This window comes from Anomalospiza imberbis, chromosome 3, assembly GCF_031753505.1.
Source record: "Anomalospiza imberbis isolate Cuckoo-Finch-1a 21T00152 chromosome 3, ASM3175350v1, whole genome shotgun sequence".
Classification (NCBI taxonomy): Eukaryota; Metazoa; Chordata; class Aves; order Passeriformes; family Viduidae; genus Anomalospiza; species Anomalospiza imberbis.
The window spans coordinates 960,597-978,697 of NC_089683.1; the positions used below are offsets into that span (position 1 = coordinate 960,597).

At 55.0% G+C, this 18,101-nt stretch overlaps 1 protein-coding gene across 2 annotated transcripts in view; it reads left to right on the plus strand.

Annotated features, from left to right (window-relative positions):
• The window catches only part of SELENOI (selenoprotein I), a 32,312-nt gene extending 14,616 nt beyond the window's left edge, over positions 1-17,696 (plus strand). The window contains exons 2-10 of one of the 2 annotated variants that reach the window (XM_068183118.1): positions 1,808-1,876; positions 2,161-2,269; positions 4,539-4,613; positions 5,915-6,177; positions 8,407-8,515; positions 9,945-9,993; positions 10,386-10,566; positions 11,711-11,893; positions 13,595-17,696. In XM_068183118.1, the coding sequence (XP_068039219.1) occupies positions 1,808-1,876; positions 2,161-2,269; positions 4,539-4,613; positions 5,915-6,177; positions 8,407-8,515; positions 9,945-9,993; positions 10,386-10,566; positions 11,711-11,893; positions 13,595-13,711 (1,155 nt within the window). In that variant the 3' untranslated portion in view covers positions 13,712-17,696. The remainder of the gene's footprint in view (positions 1-1,807; positions 1,877-2,160; positions 2,270-4,538; positions 4,614-5,914; positions 6,178-8,406; positions 8,516-9,944; positions 9,994-10,385; positions 10,567-11,710; positions 11,894-13,594) is intronic. The other variant, XM_068183119.1, reaches the window with a different exon arrangement.
• Positions 17,697-18,101: the final 405 nt, after the last annotated feature.

Here is an 18,101-nt window from a genome sequence, read left to right on the forward strand (position 1 = left end):
TCCATGGGTGCAATGGCAAGGGCTGGTTCAAGGCCATGGGCTGGGGGGGATGACCTGGAGCTGCTCTTTGCTGAGGGGTTTCCTTTTACCAACCAAACCAAATTTGGTACCTGCTGGAGAGAGCCCAGAGGAGGCCCCGGAGCTGCTCCAGGGCTGAAGCCAGGCTGGGAGAGCTGGGGCTGCTCACCTGGAGAGGAGAAGGATCCAGGGAGAGCTCAGAGCCCCTGGCAGGGCCTGGAGGGGCTCCAGGAGAGCTGCAGAGGGACTGGGGACAAGGCCTGGAGGGACAGGACCCAGGGAATGGCTTCAAAGTGGAAAAGGGATTTGGGTGGGATATTGGAAATTAGGAATTCTTGGCTGTGAGGGAGTGAGGCCCTGGCACAGGGTGCCCAGAGCAGCTGTGGCTGCCGCTGGAAGATCCCTGGCAGTGCCCAAGTCCAGGTTGGATGGGGCTGGGAGCAGCCTGGGACAGTGGAAGGTGTCCCTGCCCATGGCAGGGGCTGGCACTGGAGTTTCTGGAAGGTCCCTTCCCACACAAACCACTGTGGGATACTGTGTTTGGGACTGGACTCAGGCAGGTGCCTGTGCTGGAGCTGGGGGTGCTGTACCCAAGCAGGTGGGTGAGCAGCACGTTCTGCCCAGCCCAGCACTGAGCATGTGAGCCCAGGAGTTTGGTAGCCTGTGGAATTGTTCTTGGGATTCTTATCAAAGTGTTCCTGGGAGAAGAGGACTTTAGCCAGGGTAATCTGTGTTTGGAAGGGGCTGTGGGAGCAGATATCGGCTCATGCTGCTCTCGAGAGCCAAGTGATGTCAAATTTTAACTTTCTATCTGGAAGTTGTTTCATGCCTTGTCTGGATCTTTGATTTCTATTTCTATTTTTATTTCCCCCACCACAAACACACCCCGAGCAACTCAGATGTTGTGAAAGTGATGGGATGAGGGGTAAGAGCTCTCCCTCCCCATTCCCAAAGCTGCCTCTGGTGAAATCTCAGCTCCTCAGTGGAGAGGGGCCCTCTGAGACCCATCCTGCTTGAGGGGCTCCCAGTCCCACTGCTGGAAGTGGGACCAGCAAGGGAACACAGGGGTCACAGCAGAGTAGGTGACAGATGGCACTGTTGAGGGATAGGACCCACGGCATTTCTCCTCATCCAGCTGGGGCAGAGCAGTTGGAAGCACTTGGAAGGATCAGCATTTTGCTCCTTGCCTGTGTCCACTCGGAGAGCTGGAGCTGGCATTTCCAAAGGTGACAGATGGCACTGTTGAGGGGTAGGACCCACGGCATTTCTCCTCATCCAGCTGGGGCAGAGCAGTTGGAAGCACTTGGAAGGATCAGCATTTTGCTCCTTGCCTGTGTCCACTCGGAGAGCTGGAGCTGGCATTTCCAAAGGTGACAGATGGCACTGTTGAGGGGTAGGACCCACGGCATTTCTCCTCATCCAGCTGGGGCAGAGCAGTTGGAAGCACTTGGAAGGATCAGCATTTTGCTCCTTGCCTGTGTCCACTCGGAGAGCTGGAGCTGGCATTTCCAAAGGTGACAGATGGCACTGTTGAGGGGTAGGACCCACGGCATTTCTCCTCATCCAGCTGGGGCAGAGCAGTTGGAAGCACTTGGAAGGATCAGCATTTTGCTCCTTGCCTGTGTCCACTCGGAGAGCTGGAGCTGGCATTTCCAAAGGGTGGGGGGGTACATCAGGAGTCCCGTGGGGGTTCCACACAGGATGGGGCTCAGAAGATTCCAGATGTCTGGCTGTTTCTGCAGGTTGCTGGAGCCCTCCCTAACTGCTGGGTTTTGTTTCCCTTTCCCAGTACAGCGCCGTGGACAGCAACCCCCTGTCCCTGTACGTCATGCATCCCTTCTGGAACGCCGTTGTGAAGGTGAGCCCCTGTCCCAGAGTGGGACAGCACAGCCCAGGTCAGCTCTGTAACACCATCAGCTGCTTCGTTTGTGGTGCCACTAATGAGTGAGGGGCTGCCTGCAGCCTGCCCCGAATCCCTGAATGCCTGCATCCCAGCCCCACGCTTCCTGCTGCCCCGGGATGCTCCGGGTGCTCCTGGCAGTGTTGTCTAACACACAGACGGTGCAACCATGGCTGGAGCAGCACCTGCTCCTCAGTCCATGTTTTAATGAGTTCATCTGTTCTTTTGCTGCTTTCCCATAGATCTTCCCTACCTGGCTGGCCCCAAATTTGATAACGTTCTCTGGCTTCCTGCTGCTTGTCTTCAACTTCTTCCTCATGGCATACTTCGACCCTGACTTTTATGCTTCTGGTAAGGCTGCATGTTCCTGGTCAGATGGGAAATCTGTCACCTCCTCTGCTGGGAATTGGTGAGGCCTCTGGGTCTGGGCCTTCCCAAAGTGGCTGGGACAGAGGAGGGGATTGAACTCGCTGGGTTTTGTGACAAGGACTTGCAGGGTGTGACACCTTCCCTCCAGCTGCCAAGGAAAGGTGCTCCTGGCTGGCAGCAGGTGGGACAGGGGAGGAGGAGACAGCTGGAATCTTGGATTGGAATTGGCTCTGCCCGCAGAGCAAACAATCCAGTGCCCTCATTTGAAAATCTAACAGGAAAATGTTAGGAAGTGCTGCTTCCCTGAAATCAGCAGGCAGAGCCTTGTTTTTCACATCCCAGCTCGTTCCCCTCTTGGCAAAACCACCACCACATCAGACTAACAAGGCCAAATCCTCTTCCTGAGCTTCACCATTCACAGCTTTAAACTTTCTAACAGCCCCCATGTTAATCTGTCTGTGAATCCAATAGTTCATTCGTGTTCCTTTGCACATGGAGGAGTCCCAGGGAAAGGATTAATGCAGTGTGATAATTCTCAGGAGCTTCTCCTCTGTGTTTTTCTCTCCCTTTGACCCTGCCAGGTCTGGTTTAGGTTGCTCAGCAGAGTTTGTGTAGTTCTTCTAAAATGAACCCATCATCAAAACACAGTTACATGGCAGAAATCCTGGTTTCTTGGGATTGCCTTTATTGCTAGACAAATCAAAGCTGCTGAAGGCTCAGGTGGCATCTGTGGCTGTTGGACAGGGTTTGGGCTGTTAAGGTCCCTGAGCCATGAGAACAAAAGCTGTCAGTAGCTCGAGGTGAAAACCCCCAGCACGTCAGACATCCAGAATTATGGAATCCCAGAATGGTTTGGGTTGAAGGGACTTTAAAGCCCATCCAGTGCCACCTCCTGCCAGAGGCAGGGACACCTTCCACTATCCCAGGTTGCTCCAAGCCCCAGTACACCATCCATCCCTGCCCTCTGGCAGTGGGAAGCAACTCCCCCCTTGTCCTGTCCATCCAGGCCCTTCTCCCACCCTCTCCATCTCTCCTGGAGGCCCTTTAGGCCCTGGAAAGGCCTCTAAGAGTTCCCTGGAGCCTCCCCTTCTCCAGGCTGGCCATCCCCAACTCTCCCAGCCTCTCAAAAATTGGCTTTGGAAGGATGGAGAAGCTCATGGCTTGGCACCCTTTCACATACATGTTTTGCATGTCCTGCTTGGAGAGAGAACTTCCCCTGGTGCTGCTCCAGAATTTTGCGCCTTCCCTCTTCCTTGGATGGCTCTGCAGACGTGATGCCCTCCCTCCCTCCCTCCCTCCCTTTGCTGCTGGAAGGGCACCATCCTGCTGCCCTGAGGAAACAGGAGGTGGCATTTCACGGGATCACTGTTCCCCCCAGGAGACCTCCCCGTGCCCTCCTGCTGCCAAGCATCCATGCCTCTTCCTGCCCTTCTCCAGTGCCCCTTTGGGCTCCCTGATTGCAGCCTATCCTGATATCCGTTAGGAAGTAAATATTAACAGGGGAGAAAGGTGCTGGACAAGAAGAACGGACTGTTACTCTGCTTCTACCACAACCAACACACTGTGGGTATCAATCAGCATGCTCAAAGTCCCAAAACAGTTTTTATTTTGAATAGTATCTCGAATCTATCACGTTCATTCAATTTTTCCCACGATACAAAATAAAACATTGTCCACCAGAGGAGAACTTGAAGGTGTGATGCCAGGCAGTTCCCAAAACCTTGATGCACAAGCGTGGGTATGGGGTTAGGTGCAGCCAGCTCTGCTGGCTGGCTGACAGAGCCGTGCTGGAGGAGGTGGAGGTGCCATTAGGGAAGAGCTCTGTTTCCATTGGCAGGATGGGACTGGAGACTGGGCGGGGAATCCTGGCATGTTCCTGCGGGGGCAGGGAGTTGCCACATCAGAGAGGCTCCACTTGATGCTCTGTGAGCAAGTGACTGAGGAGTGTCCTCTGCACACACTTCCACGGCCTGCAGTGGCACTACAGAACTGGCCCCAGTTCTCAGTGGCACTACAGAGCTGGCCCCAGTTCTCAGATCCCATGATTTTGGAGAGCTGGGAGCAAAGGACAAATACATCCTGGAAGGCAAAGTCCTCCCTGACCTGGTTTCATGAGCTGCCATCACATCCTGCAAAGCTCACATCCCAGATTCACTGTTTGTGTCCTCGTGGCTGTGCCTCTTGGGCCAAAATAAACCCTCTGGAAGCACATCCTGAGCTGTCCTGACTCGGGTCTGTCTGATCCCTGCAGCTCCTGATCACCAGCATGTTCCAAACGGCGTGTGGATCGTGGTGGGGCTCCTCAACTTCATGGCCTACACGTTAGGTAAGAGTTTTCAGGGTCACCCACTCATGCTGTGGTTGTGTTGTCCCCTCCCTGAGCCCACGGGAAGTGTTAGAATCTGTGCTCTTGCCGGGAGCAGTTTCTGGGAGCTGCTTTGCAATGTGGAGACAAGGAAGGTGTCCCAGAGCATCTGATGGGAAAGGAGGATACTGGAACTGACTTTGAGATGAACTGTGAAACGCTGTCTTGGGTCTGCTTTAAATAACCAGAGAATCCCAGAATGGTTTGGGTTTTAAAGGACCTGCAGAATCCTCTAGTTCTACCCCCTGCTATGGGCAAGGACACTTCCCACTATCCCACATGTGGGAAATTAATTTGTAGAGAATTCTTGAAAGTCTGAGAGAAGGTTCACATAGTATATATTTGTATGTAAACATACAAAACGTGCCTGTGTAAACATGCCTAATCTGACACCAGCTTGCTCCAACCTGGCCTTGGACACTCCAGGGATCCAGGGGCAGCCACAGCTTCTCTGGCCAGCCTGTGCCAGAGCCTCACCACCCTCACAGCCAAGAATTCCTTCCCAATATCCCACCCAAACTTCCCCTTTTCCAGTCTGAAGCCATTCCCTGTGTCCTGTCCCTCCATGCCTTGTCCCAGGTCCCTCTTGGGGGACCTCCCTTAGGCACAGGAAGAGGCTGCCTTAAAGAATATAAAGGAAACACAAGGAAATAAATATAATCTCATCAGACTGATGCATTTTTCACCCTCCCGTGGAGCAGGGATGGGAAGCCCACTCACTGAATGAGGGTGGAGGTGGGGAAAGCTGCTGTTCCCTGGCCCATTGCTTTGTGTGAGATGTCCAGGAGAGCTCCATGTGTAGGAACGTGCCCCCTCTTGATGGAGTGACTAAATTATTCTTTGTCTGCTTGAAAAGGCAAAAAGCCCAGAAGTTTCTCTCCCAGTTTGGTACAAAAGACACCTCATAGGACCTTTTGGACTTCACCTCAGACCTGGGGCTGTCTGATTAGACAGAGGCCAAAAGGTCCCGCCTAAGTAATTCACTAGAAAAGGAAGAGAACAAAGGAAATAATCACTTTGTGGGGTGTTTTAGCAGGAGCAAGGATCTCTTGCCCCTGGCTGAGTTTTTCTCTGTAAGAGCTTTGTGATTTTGCCTTTTATTAAACCTTTTTCTGTTTCCAACACTGCCTCAGAAGCCATCCTGCTACTTCCATGCCGTTCGGGGTAGCTGGGCTGTCTCGGGTGTGATGAGTTTCTCTGAGAGCTCAGAAGACCTGCCTCGAAGAGTGTGACATCATCCATGTTCCTTTCCCTTTTCCCAGATGGCGTTGACGGGAAGCAGGCACGCCGGACCAACTCCAGCACCCCCCTGGGAGAGCTCTTTGACCACGGCCTGGACAGCTGGGCCTGCGTGTACTTTGTGGTCACCGTGTACTCCACCTTCGGCCGGGGGTCCACCGGCGTCAGCGTCTTCGTCCTCTACCTCCTGCTCTGGGTGGTCTTGTTTTCCTTCATCCTCTCCCACTGGGAGAAGTATAACACAGGGATTCTCTTCCTGCCCTGGGGATATGACGTCAGCCAGGTGGTGAGTTGACGCCCCGAGAGCCTGCTGGGTGCAGTGCTGCCCGCTGAGGGGTGTTGTGCTGTGGATCCAGAGCCTTGTAAATCATGGAGTCAGTCCGTGGAGATGGACTCTCCATGACAAGCAAGGCTTGGAGGATGGACGTGACCTTGGCTCTCCTCTCCCTGGTTCCTGCATGTTTTGCCCCCTGGAATTGCTGCTTTGTGTAGTTCCCTACGTGGCACCAGTGTGGGTAAAGCCTGGAAGTTTGGGATGCCTTTTGGCACTGCCAGGATCTGGGTCAGAAATTCAGCAGAGGTAATTGGCTTGGAGCAAAGATTCCTGGGGAGGTGCCCCTCCAGACCATGGTCCTTGGGCAGTGGGTGTTGAGACTGATGGTGATGGACTCCTTGGGGTGTTGGTGTGTCCATCCCTCCTTAAGGAATTCTCTGCAGGAAGCTCTTCCTGAAGAGAACTGGGACCTGGGGATGAGGCAGCTCACCTGGATTGCTGGCAGTGCCTTCCTCCAGCCCAGGATGCTCCAAGCTTTGTCCAGCCTGGCCTTGGACATTTCCAGGGATGGGGGAGCCACGGCTTCTCTGGGCAGCCACCCTCATTGTTAAAAATCTTCTTCCTTATAACTCATTATCTTATGTCCATTTATTTATCTTCTGGTTTGTCAGATGCTGGGTGGGAAATGCAACAAGTTGGAAGGAGAGTTCAATTAATGCAGCTGCATTAATTGGAATAATCACCTCTCCTGCTACAAGGAGACCAGAGCTGGTCCCTGACTGTACTCTGATCCTTTCTCCCAAAATGTTGCTTAACCCAGGTCTTTGAGCTGCCTGCTGGAGAAAGGCAGGGGTGGAGGGCAGAGCAGCGTGTTCCACCCAGCTTCAGGGGACTATTAAAGCTGAAATAGCCCTGGTGAGCTTCTCCCTGTAATCCAGCAGCAGATGGATAAGGAAGAGTCCCTGAATGACCCCTCCAGGGCCACTGCAACTTGTGTAAAACCTGTGCTGTGGTCACCTCGAGAGTTCAAGGCTGTGCCCGGGCATCTCTCCTGCAGCTCCTGCTCATATACTCCTCATGGAATCAGTGAGGTTGGAAAAACCCTCTGAGACCATCGAGTCCAGCCATGTCCTCAGCACTGCCAAGGCCACCAGTGGCCCACGTCCCCACGTGCCACTTCCACGTGGTTTTTATATTCCTCCAAGGATGTGACTTCACCACCTTCCTGGGCAGCCCCTGCCAAGGCCTGAGCACCCTTTCCAGGGAGAAATTCCTGCTGCTGTCCACCCTGAGCCTGCCCTGCCCAGCCTGAGGCCATTTCCCCTTGTCCTGTCCCTGCTCCCTGGCAGCAGAGCCCGACCCCCCCTGGCTGTCCCCTCCTGTCAGGAGTTGTGCAGAGCCACAAGGTCCCCCTGAGCCTCCTTTTCTCCAGGCTGAGCCCCTTCCCAGCTCCCTCAGCCCCTCCTGGGGCTCCATTCCCTTCCCAGCTCCCCCAGCCTCTCCTGGGGCTCCATTCCCTTCCCAGCTCCCTCAGCCCCTCCTGGGGCTCCATTCCCTTCCCAGCTCCCTCAGCCCCTCCTGGGGCTCCATTCCCTTCCCAGCTCCCCCAGCCTCTCCTGGGGCTCCATTCCCTTCCCAGCTCCCTCAGCCCCTCCTGGGGCTCCATTCCCTTCCCAGCTCCCCCAGCCCCTCCTGGGGCTCCATTCCCTTCCCAGCTCCCTCAGCCCCTCCTGGGGCTCCGTTCCCTTCCCTGGACACGCTCCAGCCCCTCCTGGGGCTCCATTCCCTTCCCAGCTCCCTCAGCCCCTCCTGGGGCTCCATTCCCTTCCCAGCTCCCTCAGCCCCTCCTGGGGCTCCGTTCCCTTCCCAGCTCCCTCAGCCCCTCCTGGGGCTCCGTTCCCTTCCCTGGACACGCTCCAGCCCCTCCAGGTCTCTCCTGGCAGGAGGGGCCCAGAGCTGCCCCCAGCACTGGAGGTGCCCCAGCAGTGCCAGCCCAGGGGACGGGCACTTCCCAATCCAATCCCTGCTCAGCAGCTCACCCTTCCTACACCTGGTAACGTGGGATATTTGTGGATTTGTTTTATTTTTCTCCTTCCTGCTGGTGGGTAGGACTGAACATGGCGTGGCTTAGAGCTGCCTTTCCCTGGAGCTGCCTGGCACAAGCGTGGTGCTGCCAGCCCAGGTGCTGCCAGACTTGCCCATCACATTTCTCACCCCTGCTTGTCCTGTGCTTTCTTTCAGACCATTTCAATTGTCTACATAGTGACAGCCTTTGTGGGAGTTGAGGCCTGGTATGCACCTTTCCTGTTTAATTTCTTATATAGAGACCTATTCACTGCAATGATTATTGGTAAGAAACTCCATGTTGAAGCCTGTCTTTTAAACTGCACCTTTTTCCCAAACCCCCTGCTAATGACCTGCTAACACTGCTCTGTTTGCTGCCCCGGGCTGTTGTTGAAGTGACTAATTGAGGGTGTTCTCACAGCCTGAAAACCTTTCCCAGGATTTCAAAACAGGGTTGTCTCCTGCAGAGTTATTTTGGAGAACTTAACTCTGCTCTGCCTGGGCTGACTTCACTCCAGAGAAGCTTAGTTTGTCCTCAATGAGAGCCTGGGGGTAAAACCAGTGTGGTAAACCCAGAGTTTCCAGGGGATAAAGCCCAGTGTGCAGGGGGTGGTGGGACCTGGCTCACAGTGGAGCCTCCCCAGCTTTGGACTGGTTTGGAGGGGTCAGGACACTTTTGTTGTGCTGCTCTGGGGCTCCCTCTCACCCCAGAGCCCAAACACTGCGTGGGAGGGAGGTTGCAGCCATGGAGGTGGGTGGGAGCTCTGCTGTTCGGGGATCCTGCCCTCCATCCGCCCACCTGAACATTACATCATTATCATAGTAATAAAATTGAAATAAAGGCCCGGCCTCGCTCTCCTCAGTCAGTGAAAATAAGCCACTGCAAAGGGTAGAGCTGAGCTGATGTTGTTCAGTTCCACTTGCCTAAATCACAAGTTCTGCTCAGTTTATTTGCTGTGTCCCTTCAGGTGTTCTTTGTAATTGCTTAATTTTGAGTTAATTGGTGTGTTAAATGTACTTCTTGCACTTTTATCGGGCGGATGTTCCCAGCTTTCCTCTGACAGATGTGTGACTTAACATGAATAATGAATGTGCTTTTCCCATATGAGAAATTGAGCCCAGTTCCCACACGGGGGAGAGGAGCTGGGTTATTAAAGCAGGAATATTTCCAGCTCTGTTCACACACCTTCTGGATAAACAGGGAAGGAGTTCTGCTGGAATATCATGGATAGTGTTGATGGTTCTGATTTAGGTCAGGATTTTTCAGTTATTTGGGTGCTTTCTATCATTTATCCAGTTAAATGACAACTTTCTGGCAACGTGGCCACTGGAAATGTCTGCACACAGTCAGAGAAACAGCAAATAGCCTTTCCTGTGAAAACTCTTGTGCCCAGCCGTGTGTCATTTGAGGAGTGTGCACTCATGTCTCATTAGAGTTGTATTATAATTAAGCTTTGTCACTGTTTAAAGCACAAAACCGAGCTCCTTAACGCAGCCCTTTCAAATGGAAATGCCTTCAACTTACGGCAGACTTTAACTTTTAATTACAGCTCTTGGGCCAGACTTGGGAGCAGCTACTTCCAAATGTGCTGAGCTATTCCTGGGGCACCAGGAGCTATTTTTGGTGCAGGGAACTTTAAGCAGAGCCTCCTGTTCGGGGTGCATGGGGTGTCCCCTCTGCCCTGGGGCACTAACGTGGCACTTTTCTCTTCCAGCCTGTGCCCTCACTGTGACCCTGCCCATGAGCCTGTACAACTTCTACAAGTGAGTTTTCTAGAATCCCAGGAGGGTTTGGGTGGGAAGGGGGTGGAAAATTCATCCTGCGCCACTCCCTGCCATGGGCAGGGACACCTCCCACTGTCCCAGGGTGCTTCAAGCTCTGTCCAGCCTGGCCTTGGGCACTGCCAGGGATCCAGGGGCAGCCACAGCTGCTCTGGGCACCCTGTGCCAGGGTCTCACCACCCTCACAGCCAAGAATTCCTAATTCCCAGTATCTCATCCATCCCTGCACTCTGGCTGTAGGAAATCATTCCCCCTTGTCCTGTCACTCCAGTCCCTCTGCAGCTCTCTTGGAACCCTTTCAGGTACTTCCTGCAGGCAGCACCAGGGATTTCTCAGTCATTCCATCTATTTTCATTTCTTTGCTTGTGTTTCAGGGCCTATAAAAATAACACCTTGAAGCACCACTCTGTGTACGAAATCCTGCTGCCCCTGGTGTCCCCGGTGTTGCTGTTCCTGCTCTGCACCACCTGGATCTTCCTGTCCCCCACTGACATCCTGGAGGTCCAGCCCAGGATCTTCTATTTCATGGTTGGAACAGCCTTTGCCAACATCTCTGTAAGAGCTTCTGCTTTATGCTTGAGGAAGTGGAGAATTGGTTAAATTGAGTTTTCACATGTTGCTGTGAGCAGCAAAGTGCAGATGGGAAAGGAGTTCCTGCCTCCTTTTGGGGATAAAATGGGAGGACTAAATTTTTGGTCAAAATTGAATTTAGCTGCATAATGGTAGAATCATGGGGTTGTTAAGGTTGGAAAAGCCCCCTGAGACCACGGAGTCCAACTGTCCCCCAGCACTGCCAAGGTCAGCCCTGCTCCATGTCCCCAGATGCCACATCCAGAGGGTTTTTAAATCCCTCCAGGGATGGAAACTCCCCCCGTGCCAGGGATGAACAACCTTTTCCAGGAAGGAATTTTCTTGATATCCACCCTGAGCCTGCCCTGCCCAGCCTGAGGCCATTTCCCCTTGTCCTGTCCCTGTTCCCTGGCAGCAGAGCCCGACCCCCCTGGCTGTCCCCTCCTGTCAGGAGTTGTGCAGAGCCACAAGGTCCCCCTGAGCCTCCTTTTCTCCAGGCTGAGCCCCTTCCCAGCTCCCTCAGCCCCTCCTGGGGCTCCATTCCCTTCCCAGCTCCCCCAGCCCCTCCTGGGGCTCTATTCCCTTCCCAGCTCCCCCAGCCCCTCCTGGGGCTCCATTCCCTTCCCAGCTCCCTCAGCCCCTCCTGGGGCTCCATTCCCTTCCCAGCTCCCTCAGCCCCTCCTGGGGCTCCATTCCCTTCCCAGCTCCCTCAGCCCCTCCTGGGGCTCCATTCCCTTCCCAGCTCCCTCAGCCCCTCCTGGGGCTCCGTTCCCTTCCCAGCTCCCCCAGCCCCTCCTGGGGCTCCATTCCCTTCCCAGCTCCCTCAGCCCCTCCTGGGGCTCCATTCCCTTCCCAGCTCCCCCAGCCCCTCCTGGGGCTCCATTCCCTTCCCAGCTCCCTCAGCCCCTCCTGGAGCTCCGTTCCCTTCCCTGGACACGCTCCAGCCCCTCCAGGTCTCTCCTGGCAGGAGGGGCCCAGAGCTGCCCCCAGCACTGGAGGTGCCCCAGCAGTGCCAGCCCAGGTGGCAGTGTGCCAGATCACACCAGTGACCATCCCCTCTGCTCTGGGGACAAGCAGCTGTGGCTCCCAGAGCCCACAGCAGGCTCAGGCTCTGTCCCTGTCCCCTCAGTGCCAGCTGATCGTGTGCCAGATGAGCAGCACTCGGTGCCAGCCCCTCAACTGGATGCTGCTGCCCATCGCGGCCGTGCTGCTCCTGGTGGTGTCCGGGCTGGCTCCAGGCAGCGAAACGCTCCTGCTGTACCTGCTGACAGCATTCCTCACCCTGGCACACATCCACTACGGAGTGGTCGTGGTAGGTGACAGCTCCTGGGCTGGGCTGTGGCTGGGAGTGCTGCTTCCTGGGGCGGGGAATGCTCCGTGTGAAACTGGGAATGGTGCTGTGAGCCTGTGGGAATTTGGGCTGGATTCCTTCTGAGAGGCTTGGGAAGGTTGCACGGGGTTGAAAGGAACTGCACAGGATGTGGCAGGGGCTTTCCTTCCCCCGGGGTGTGTCAGCCGAGTTGGAAACCAAACACAAAATCCTGGAATAGTTTGGGTTGGGAGGAACCTGAAAGCTCCCCCAGTGCCACCCCTGCCATGGCAGGGACACCGTCCACTGTCCCAGGGTGTCCCAGTGTCCAGCCTGGCCTTGGGCACTGCCAGGTGGATCCAGGGGCAGTCACAGCTGCTCTGGGAATTCCATCCCAGTCCTTCCCCACCCTGCCAGGGAACAATTCCCAATTCCCAATCTCCCACCCATCCCTGCCCTCTGGCACTGGGAGCCATTCCCTGGCTCCTGTCCCTCCCGGCCTTGTCCCCAGTCCCTCTGCAGCTCTCCTGGAGCCCCTCCAGGCCCTGCAAGGGGCTCTGAGCTCTCCCGCTGAGGTCTCCAAGGTGCTGGGAGAGGCAGGCTGGAGTGGGGATTTTGCTGCTGGGGGAAGTGGGAACACAGCAGCTCCCGGGCCTCCCCTCCTCCTGTCCATCTGTGCACAGATCCAGGGATTGCTTTCCTCCTCATGCTCTGCCTGGCTCCCTGAGTTTTGATTAACAGAGAGAACAAACTTGGGAGAAGTGCACAGTCCCACTGGGAAGCTGCTGAGGAAGGAGGACAACGGGCCACGTGTCCCGCCTAAAGTGGGGACACCCTCCTTGGGAAGCCCCTTCCCCTGGGAGCCCCAGTTCCACCCTGGAGCCTGTGGAGTCATGTCCCAGCTGTAATTACAGCCAAGGAGTAATAGCCAGGTTGCCTTGTCTTTCCAATTAGTGTAATGAGGCTTCTGTGCAAGGAGGATTTGAATTACTAAGAAGCTTAAATAAATTTGGTCTTGGAATCGCAGCTGGAGATGGGGCTGAGCTGGTGGTGTAATCCTCCTGCCCATCCCCTTCCAGGAGATTCCCAGTGCTCTGCTCCTCTCGGCTCCCTCTTTCCCTCCCTCTGCCTTTCCAAGGGCCCATCTGTGCCAGCTCCTCTTCACTTTGAGCTGAAGAGCCTTGAGAGGCTTTGGGATTGGGGCATAGTCCCAAACTGCTCTGAATTTGGGAAGAATGATTAGGATTAAAGCCTCTGCCCTGACTGTGTCAAACTCAGCCTCCTTTTGCAGGAAGTAAATTATCCAGCTCCCACTTTGAATGGATTCAGGAATATTTTATATAGATATCTGAGATGATCAAATTAAACAGAATAATGAAGGAGAAGGGTAAAATCCTGCAGGCCTGGGCTCAGCATTCCCAACTCCTGCCCCTGTGGAGGGGAAGAAGAGGGTGAGCCTGCTCCCAGATGTTGTTTGGGAAGGTTGGGAAGGGAGCAGGGCTGTTCCCTGTGGAACCAGTGTCTGGGGACAGGGATGGGGCTGGGCAGGACACGGGCTGTGGGCAGGGGTGGGATGGGCAGAGTGGCTGGCAGGGGCTTGGTGGGAACAGGGAGCAGGTCTGGGGCTCTGCTGCTCATGCCCGGGATCCGGGATAACCCCTCGGGATCCGGGATAACCCGGTGCCATGTCTGCCTGGTCCCCAGGTGAGCCAGCTGAGCAGGCACTTCAACATCCGGCCCTTCTCCCTACGGAAGCCCACTCCGGACTGACTGGGAGCAGAGGAGGAGAAAATCGGCCTGCGGGCTGCAGAAGGACTGTAAATACCTGCTGCAAATACCTGTAAATACTTCAGCCATCACCACAGATCAAACTATCCTCTGGACAGGGCCAAGGACACGCGGGATCCGCTGCAGCCGGGGCGGGGCTGGGCCGGGGCGGCTCCTGCTGCTCTTCCATCCCTGCGAGCTTCGGGTTTTGGGTGGAGCTGGAGGAGGAGGAGCCTTTCAAGTCGCTGTTACTGTACCTTAGACCAGCTGAATGTTCCCAGAGAAGCCTCTGACTCCGGCCCTTGCTCAGGGAAAGCTGCTTGGGGATGCAAAGGCTTTGCCTGAGCAAAGCACCTTGGCCTGACACCAAAACCAACACAGCTGATTCCTCCAAGGGCAGGGGGGACGTCCTGGTGGTCAGGGTAGTTCCTGGCTGTCCCCAGTGCTGCTGTCTGCACAGCCCCTGTGCTGGGCTGGTACTTTGGGAGCAGATGGTGACAGTTCTCCCACATTCTGTCCTGCCTTCCTGCTTTTGGGCAAACACATGCTAGCACCTTTGTTGTCTTTTTTTTTTTTTTTTTTTTTTTTTTTTTTTTTTTTTTTTTTTTTAAAGGGGGAAAAAAAAAAAAGACACTCAAAACTTGTAGTTCAATCCTAATTGGGGGGCTTGGAAAATCAGGGCACATTTTCCTGTAGGAGTGGGAATGTGGCCTCTGCACGTTGTGTGGTACCTGGGACCACATCTCGACACGTTCCGGTGTGTCCATGTGTGTTCCCAGTCTGGGAATGGGGTCTGGGCTATGGAAGGTGGCTGAGACTAGAGAGCCGAGCTCTCCCCATTCCTGCCATCACGGATTTGCTGCTCTGGGTTGGCTCCCTGGGTCCTTTCCTGCTGCCTGAGCCCCTTTTCCACAGCCAGGAACAGCCTGGCTCTTCCCAACTGCAATTCCACTGCTGGGAGAAGCACCTGAAGCCCTGTGTCGGTCACATGTGCTCCTTCAGGATGCTCCCAGGGGTGGGAACCTTTCAGATCCCCCTCTCTTTGTCCACAGCACCCGCGTGTCTCATCCAGGCATCTCTTTGTTTACTGTCCACTTGTCAGAGATGTGTTTGCGTTGATTTTATTTTTTAATTTGTTTTTATAATTGACTTTGAGTGGGGTGGTGAAGACTGAATGCTGATTTTCTTTCCTGTTGGCTTGATTCAAATGAAGACCTGTGCTTGAATGAAGAGTGTAGCTTAAACCCAGGCTCTGGAAAGGCTGCATCCGGAAGAGAACAAGCACAGCCGATCGTGCAGGTGGAACTACCATGGGAACAATTCCTTCAGACACTGATTGCTGTGCAATGTGGGGCATCACAGCTTGGTCAGAGCAGTTTCCTTCTGCAGGGGAAGCCTCTTCCTGCTCTGGGAAGCCTTCAACGTGTAACTGCTATTTAATGCTTTTTCTTTTGGAAATTGGAATCACTGTCACGCCAAGACTGGAAGCCCTGAGGTTGAGCTCCTGAGTTCACGGGTTGGTTGCTCAGCCCCTGGGCACCTCATGGTCCGCCTCTGGTCAGCCCTTGGTCACCCCTGCTCAGCCCCTGGTCACAGTACAGCCCGTGAGGAGCAGACTGGGCCCTTCCCATCCCTCGTGGGAGGCTCCGGATCTCATGTGTCCGTACGGCTGCGGCGGGGCTGGGATTGGGGGCCGATGGTTTTCAGAATTTATTTAATAAAGTAGCTTCCTCCAATCCATTTTACTGATGTTGTACAGAAAAAAAAACCCAAAAAAACAAAACCAAAAAAACAAAGCCTCCATGGACAAATGACTTGGGCTGCACCTGAGTTTTTGACTCCTGCTATTTCATGAAATAGAATTACGGAGATAAGTTGAAGTCCTGCTCGCACAGGAATTAGAGGGAATCTTCAGCTGGGCCACAGCTTCCTGTGGGGCTTGTGCAGATAGCAGGGCTGGGCTGGCAACAGTGAAAAATGCGGATGTTGGATGATTTTCTGTCTAGTTTTGTGTTTGCCCAGGCAGGGAACAGCTCAGCTGTTCCCTCAGGCTTCCAGTTGAACTCTGGGCTCCCAAACCTGGCATTTGCCTTGTTCTGTCTCTTCCCATGGGCATCACTGGCCCCTGAGGACTTGGGATGCTGCTGAGGCTGGGAGGAGTTGTCTGAGCTTAAGTCTTGCTGTGTGGGAAGAACATCCCTCTCCAAAACTGGAAGTGCTTCATCTGCACAGGCTTTGTCTTGGGGGAGTTCTGGCTCTTTGGTGCCTTAATTTATTGCACCTTGAAAGTAGAAAAAAAATCTTAAACCAGCGCTGGGGTTTGGGCTGGCTTGTACCTGGTGGGGACAGGGATGGAGCAGAGCCCAGTGCCCAGGCACCTGCTGGGGAGGGGGGTTCTCCTTGAGCTCTTAGAAATCCAGTGATTCCTGCTCCTGGATTCTGAGAGGGGAATAGAAACAGAGACCAATCCCTGTGTGGCAGCTGAGAACCAACCCTTCTATTGCCCACCATGGGTCTGGGTTTAGGAATTGGAGTGTTCCTGGGTAACAGCCCCTGACGGGGGTGTTCCGTGCTGGTGGTCACTGGCTGGGCTCTGTCCTTCCCATGGGTTGTGCTCCTGGGGATGGAGAGGGCAGGTCCTGGCTCCTCAGCTCCTGCCTGGTGCCCTGGAGCTGATCTGTGTGGTCTCTTCTTCCAGGGATAGGTTGCTCCAAGCCTGGGACCCTTCCAGGGATCCAGGGGCAGCCCCAGCTGCTCTGGGCACCCTGTGCCAGGGCCTGCCCACCCTGCCAGGGAACAATTCCCAATTCCCAATCTCCCACCCATCCCTGCCCTCTGGCACTGGGAGCCATTCCCTGGGTCCTGTCTCTCCAGGCTCTTTCCAGCTCTCCTGGAGCCCCTGGTGGGTCACGGTGGGGTTTGGCAGCTGCCCCTCCTCATAACCATCATCCCCCTGCCCCAAGGCTTTGTCACAGCCAGGAGCAGTGTACTGGAAGTGGGAGCTCCCGAGGCTCTGGGGACGTCTTTAAGCTCCTTAAACAGAGCTGGCTTGGTGTCACCTCCTGGCCTGTCAAGGATCTGCAGCTGGGAGTCAGAGCTGCTTTCATCTGGGCTCCCGTGAGGCCCCTAAACTCTTCCCTGAGAGCATCCATGCCTGCTTCTGGCAGAGCTGGGAAGTCCCCAGGGAAGGGGTGCTTTTGGGAAACCAGCCTTGGCTCCTCCTGGTTTTGCCCACCTCTACCTCTGAGCTGTGTCAAAGCAGTGGCTGAGGTGACACAGAGGCTGCTCTTGGTGGGACAAGGACAGGACGAGAGGAAATGGCCTCAAGCTGTGCCAGGGGAGGTTTAGGTTGGATGTTGGGAACAATTCCTTCATGGAAAGGGCTGTCCATCCCTCGCACAGCTGCCCAGGGCAGGGGTGGAGTCCCCATCCGTGGAGGGATTTAAAAGCTATGAGGATGTGGCACCTGGGGACATGGGACAGCACTTTGGTCTTGGTTGTGCTGGGAATGGTTGGACTTGATGGGCTCAGAGAGCTTTTCCAGCCCCAGTGATTCCATGGTGACAATGCTGACCTCTTTGGTTGTGGAAAAGGCCCTCTGGCCCATCCAGGTGTGGTCAGACCTGGCTGGAGAAGTCCCCAGGCTGGTCTCCAGGGAAGTGGCTGGGCCATCCATCCCTACCCCAGGAGCAGAAGTTTTTGGGGTAATTTGCCTCAGCCCACAGCACCCATGGAGCCTGTTTGGTCAGAGCTCGTTGGAGACCTCAGAATCTGCCCCCATCCCTCCCTGCCAGCAGGGACACGGCCCTGCTCCTGTCCCTTGGGCTGAAGGGGACACTGGTGCTGGCAGTGACCCACAGTGAGGTGCTGTGATCCCAGGGGCCCCGATGGCTTTCCCAGAGTCCAGAGTCTGGGGGTTCAGGTACTGCAGTGGGTGTGAATTCCAGTCTGGTCAATGCTACTGCTGAAATATTTATTGTGTTTAAGCCAAACAAAAAACAAATAAAGTTCAGTAAAGAATAAAATTTTCCACACCTTTTATGGGTGTTTGTCTTTTCTTTCAGCTGAACGTGGTGAAGAGGAAAAGGTGGAGCAGGGAACGGGCTGGAGGGCAGAGATGGATTCATCAAGTGACAGAGTGATTTGGGTGGGAAGGGACGCTCAAGACCAGCTCATTCCATGGGCAGGGACACCTCCCACTGTCCCAGTTTGCTCCAAGCCCCAGTGTCCAACCTGGCCTTGGGCACTGCCAGGGATCCAGGGGCAGCCCCAGCTGCTCTGGGCACCCTGTGCCAGGGCCTGCCCACCCTGCCAGGGAACAATTCCCAATTCCCAATCTCCCATCCATCCCTGCCCTCTGGCAGTAGGAAGCCATTCCCTGGGTCCTGTCCCTCCATCCCTTGTTCCAAGTCTCTCTCCAGCTCTCCTGGAGCCCCTTTAGACC